Here is a 5,006-nt window from a genome sequence, read left to right as displayed (position 1 = left end):
GTCCTGGAACTCACTCTGTAGACCAGGCTGGCCATGAACTCAGAAATCCACCTGCCTCTGCCTCCCAAATGCTGGGAATAAAGGCATGTGCCACCACTGTCTAGCCAGTATTCTTTTTTGTTGTTGTTGTTTTTGTTTTTTGTTTTTCAAGTCAGGGTTTCTCTGTGTATCCCTGGCTGTCCTGGAACTCACTCTGTAGACCAGGCTGTCCCGGAACTCAGAAATCCACCTGTCTCTGTCTCCCAAGTGCTGGGATTAAAGGCATGTGCCACCATTGCCTAGCAGGCTTAGCATTCTTAATATGTCACATGGTGCTCCTTGGGAGTTCACTCCTCCAGAGGACTCCATTATGAGAAAGCAGCACTGGCTGTTGCCTCTTGTTGATGCAGTCAGTTTCCCAGTTAAGGTGATGCAGAAATTGATGGGTGTGCAAACATTGTATGTAATTGAGGTTGTATGAGTGCACACTGATACCCTTTTAAGACTTATATCTTGCTGAGCAGTTGTGGCGCACGCCTTTATTCCCAGCACTTGGGAGGCAGAGGCAGGCAGATTTCTGAGTTCAAGGCCAGCCTGGTCTACAGAGTAAGTTCCAGGACAGCCAGGGATACACAGAGAAACCCTGTCTCGAAAAAATAAACCAAAAAAAAAAAAAAAAAAAAAAAAAAAAAAAAAAGACATCTTTCTTTGTTCAAAGAATTGAATGAAACTTAGAAACTTGTCGGCCTACTATCACATTTTATGGTTGGGAACCAGAGGCTCAGAAAATGTGAATAACGTTTCTGGATTTAACTCAAAACTGAAGGAGTTTCTGATTCCCAATTCAGTGTTTCTCTCTTGAGTATACAGTATATATACTATGCAGGCTGTTTAACACTGGTTAAAGTACTTAGAAGTACTTAGCCTGGCTTGCCTAGTTTGTAATCAGAAAGGGGTCTAAAAACTTGGCTTGAGCTGAGCGGTAGTAGCTCATGCCTTTAATCCTAGCACTCAGGAGGCAGAGGTAGGCAGATATCTGAGTTCAAGGCCAGCATAATCCACAAAGTGAGTTCCAGGATGGCTGGGGATACTTACACAAAGACGGTCTCAAAAAACAAAGCAAAACAACAAAACAAAAACTTGGCTGTTTTGAAGAAAGTGACAGTGTACTGACATACATAAAAATAAATAAACCTGTAAAAAGATAAAAAACAAAAACTTGGTTTAGAGAGGCAAAAGGGTCATGAGTTTGAGACCAGTCTTGACTCTACAGTAAGACACTGGCACTGTCTTAGAAAATCAAAGAGCAAAAGAGAAGAAAGAAAAAGAAGAAAGGCTGGGGTCTAATGGTCCTATCCTTAGGGGTCAGAGGTGGCTAGACCAAAGCTCTGATCATGGAGCCTGCCAACAGTAAATATGGCTGTGTGACTGCTGTCTCAGGTGGCATTCAGGTCTAGGTTGCAGGCCTTCTTTCTTTCCCTCCTGAGTAGTCTATACTGTGCTGCATTGGCTCAGGGAGGTCAGAGGTTACAGTTCTGTGTAAAGGTAAAGAGTGGTTGGACCTTTCATTTTCATCCCTGATATAAGTCACTCAGGCCCTTCAAGCCTTGGTTTCTTACCTGTCAAATAGGATGTTGCTAGAAAGTAGTGAGATGTGCTGAGGAGATATGAGCAAATACCCAGGTAGAGAATGAATAGAGTGTAGAGGGGCAGCTGTGTAGATTCCTAAGCCCTGTGGCTTTTATAACTGTGTGGTAATCATGGAGTCAATTCAATTCGCTTACTCTTATGTCTTCCCATCTGGAATCTGACATATGACAGTTCCTGTAGCAGCTTTGTTACTCAGTTTTTGGAAAGTCGTGGCATGATTAGAGATCTCTTCCTGTGATTTTACTTACTGTTTTTATGTGCTGTGTTTCTATTGACTTCCAAAAATCTGGACCTACTCTGAAGCAAGCCACACGAGTAGGCTCAGCGGCTCTAGAGCCTCTAACAGCTAGTGTTTTGCTTATAGTTGTTTAATACAAAAGCACCTTAGCCTTACCTCTTGTAAGGAGGTGTCCCCTTTGTACATGGAGGTCATTTCTGTAAAGAACAGAGGATGTCACCTTGGCCAAGCAAACAGCTTGTTTTTCTGGACAGACATTATATAAGAAGGCTTTGCATTTCATATGGTTCCTGTAGCTGTAGTCCTTCTTCAGCATGCCTATGACAGCACTTGAGAAGCTCAGGCAGAGGGATTTCTATGAGTTTGAGGGCTGTATACTTATTCAAGGCCAGCCCTAGCTATGTGAAAAGACCAAAAATAAAAAAGTGCAGATGAATGTAGGCTGGCCTTTGGGTATTTTCTAGCTAATAGGTGCAGTGCTGGGTTTGGATGGTTCTTACATGATACTTGTGAAGGAAGGCTCTTCCAAACGCAGGAGGTTAAGATCTTGCCAGTCAGTCAGCAGAGATGACAGTTGATTCCAGTGGGAACTTTCCCTGTGAAGATTGTGTCAAAGGCTCATGAAAGATGCTGTATGGGAATTCTTTAAAGGCTTAATTTTAGACAGGTGTGCCAATCATATTGTTACTTGGGAGGCCGAAGCAGAAGGGAGGTGGTTAATGGTGCACGCCTTTAATCCCAGTGCTCAGGAGGCAGAGGCAGTCTGATCTCTTGAGTCTGAGATCAGTCTAGTCTACATAGTGGGGCCAGCTAGGGCCACATACAGAAACGCTGTTTCCAGACAAATAAAAACACTGATGAGCTGGTTCCACAGGTAAGTGCTTGCCACATAAACCTGATGGCTTGAGTTTGACCCCCAGATATCCTGTGGTAGGAGAAAGCCTGTTTCCTGAAATTGTCCTCTGACCACCGAGTGGGTCTTCACTTATCCCCCTCCCCCCCAACATTGCTTTTTTTGTTTTTCCAGATAGAGTCTTACTTACTGTATAGCTTGGCTGTCCTGGAACTTGCTTGTTGTGTTCTATAGCCTGATCTACAGACCAGGCTGATTTCAAACTGTTTGTCTCCTGAGTGCTAGGATTAAAGGTGTGTCCCACCACACTCAATAACTTGAAGATAAATATTTGTTTCATTTTGAACTGTAACTGTGTATGTGGGTATGTGTCCATGAATGCAAGTGTCCTGAGGCCAGGGGCATCTGGAGTTACAAGCCATCATGAATGGCCTGAGGTGGATTCTGGGTGCCAAACTCAGGACCCTAGAAGAGCAGCAACTGATCTTAACTGCCGAGCCAGCACTCCAGCTCCTTTCCCCATTTTTTTTTTAAAGCTTTGAGTTTTTCGGACTAATTTCTCTGTCTCCTTGGAAAGAAGGACGTTAATGTCTAGAGCGGTGGTTTAGATCCTGTTTTACCTGTATAATGAGATGTCAGTCACCATTGGGTGTTATGAGAAAGAAGAGGCAGGCACATGGGACTAGGCTGCAGAAGGGTATTTGGTTTCAGTCTTCTTGAAAGGCCCAGGTCATCCAACTGCTTGTAAAGGCATGACAGGTGAATAAGAGAGACCTGGTCCTATAACAGTCCAGTGAGAGAAGGGCAGAGATTATAATTAGCAGGACACGTGCCTACAAACAGCTAGGGAACAGTGTTTCTGGTAACATATTATTAGGTGTATTATTAGAAACTGAGGGGACGGAGCAGGTATGGGAAAGCAGATAAGTAGCCAAGAAAGAGAGCAGTTGACAGATGAGTCTGATCAGAACAGTCCAGGAAATGGGCCTTGTGGCAGGATGGTGGCCATATGATGACAGTTGTTAATCCTAGGTCTGGAAAATTTGGCTTTTCCTTTTAGGGTACCTGAGAATGGCATGCCTCCCTGACAATCATTCAAGAAGGAATAGCAGTGTCCTGGTGGGAGCCCTAGGCCTGATGCCCCCCTGTCTGCTTCTCAGGTTGAATGTTTCCATTGAATGTAAGCGAGTGTCTGGATTGGAGCCAGCCACTGTGGATTGGGCCTTCGACCTGACCAAAACCAATATGCAGACGATGTAAGCATGTCTCTACCAAGGGCAACCCTGTACCCAAATGGCTTTCGTCCAAGGCTCCCTGTCCTGATTGCCCCAACTCTCCAGGTATGAGCAAAGTGAGTGGGGCTGGAAGGACCGAGAAAAACGGGAGGAGATGACCGATGACCGAGCCTGGTACCTCATTGCTTGGGAAAACAGTTCCATCCCAGTTGCCTTTTCTCACTTCCGATTTGATGTGGAGTGCGGGGATGAAGTCCTGTACTGGTAGGAACTGAGGCTTACAGTGGGGTAGACAGGAGGAAACCAAGTGGCAGAGCCCACTGGCCCCCTCTGGGCTTAAGGCCTGCCTGGGGCTGCAGACTTCTCTAGTCGGTCTAGGCACTCATTCCTCTGCTTTCTCTGTTAGCTATGAAGTGCAGTTGGAAAGCAAAGTACGACGGAAAGGCCTAGGGAAGTTCCTCATTCAGATCCTGCAGCTCATGGCCAACAGGTAAGGGGCTGCTGCACTGCTGGGTGGAAAGAACTGACCAAGGAGATGGCTTCCATGGACTTCCTCAAGGAGAAAGGCATCTATACCCTGTTGGGAAGATGGCCCTGCTCTGCTGTGGCTCCAAGTTAGGAGAGTGTGTGGGGCAGATCCCTGACACTGAGGCATTCTGACCAACCTGCTGTTGTGGGAGGGGCTTAGTGTCAGGGTGCCCAAGACCTCTGCACGCTGGAGGAGGAATAGAAGTAGGAGAGAGGGGAGGCCTGACCTTAGTTTCTGCTCTCCCCCTTGGTTATTTGAGACAGAGTTTCTGTGTGGCCCTGGCTGTCCTGGAACTCTCTCTGTAGGTCAGGCTGGCCTTGAATTCTCAGATACCTGTCTGTCTCTGCCTGTGCTTATTCACTATTTTTTGTTGATATGTTTTTGTTTTTTTGAGGCAGGGTCTCACTCTAGCTCAGGGTAGCCTTGAACTCAGGGAAATCCCCTTGCCTCAGCTTCCCAACCATTGATTTTGTAGGCACGAGAAATTGTGTCCAATTTGTTTTTTACTTTTGAGATTTTTTT

At 45.7% G+C, this 5,006-nt stretch overlaps 1 protein-coding gene across 2 annotated transcripts in view; it reads left to right on the top strand.

Moving 5' to 3' along the window:
* The window catches only part of Naa40 (N(alpha)-acetyltransferase 40, NatD catalytic subunit), a 15,742-nt gene that overhangs the window by 7,120 nt on the left and 3,616 nt on the right, over nt 1-5,006 (top strand). For both annotated transcript variants that reach the window (XM_031389520.1, XM_031389521.1), the window contains 3 exons: nt 3,881-3,976; nt 4,061-4,219; nt 4,362-4,445. In XM_031389520.1, coding sequence (XP_031245380.1) covers nt 3,881-3,976; nt 4,061-4,219; nt 4,362-4,445 — 339 coding nt within the window. The remainder of the gene's footprint in view (nt 1-3,880; nt 3,977-4,060; nt 4,220-4,361; nt 4,446-5,006) is intronic.

Source organism: Mastomys coucha, unplaced genomic scaffold (assembly GCF_008632895.1).
Source record: "Mastomys coucha isolate ucsf_1 unplaced genomic scaffold, UCSF_Mcou_1 pScaffold21, whole genome shotgun sequence".
NCBI classification, from domain to species: domain Eukaryota; kingdom Metazoa; phylum Chordata; class Mammalia; order Rodentia; family Muridae; genus Mastomys; species Mastomys coucha.
This window is presented reverse-complemented; position numbering and strand designations above follow the sequence as displayed.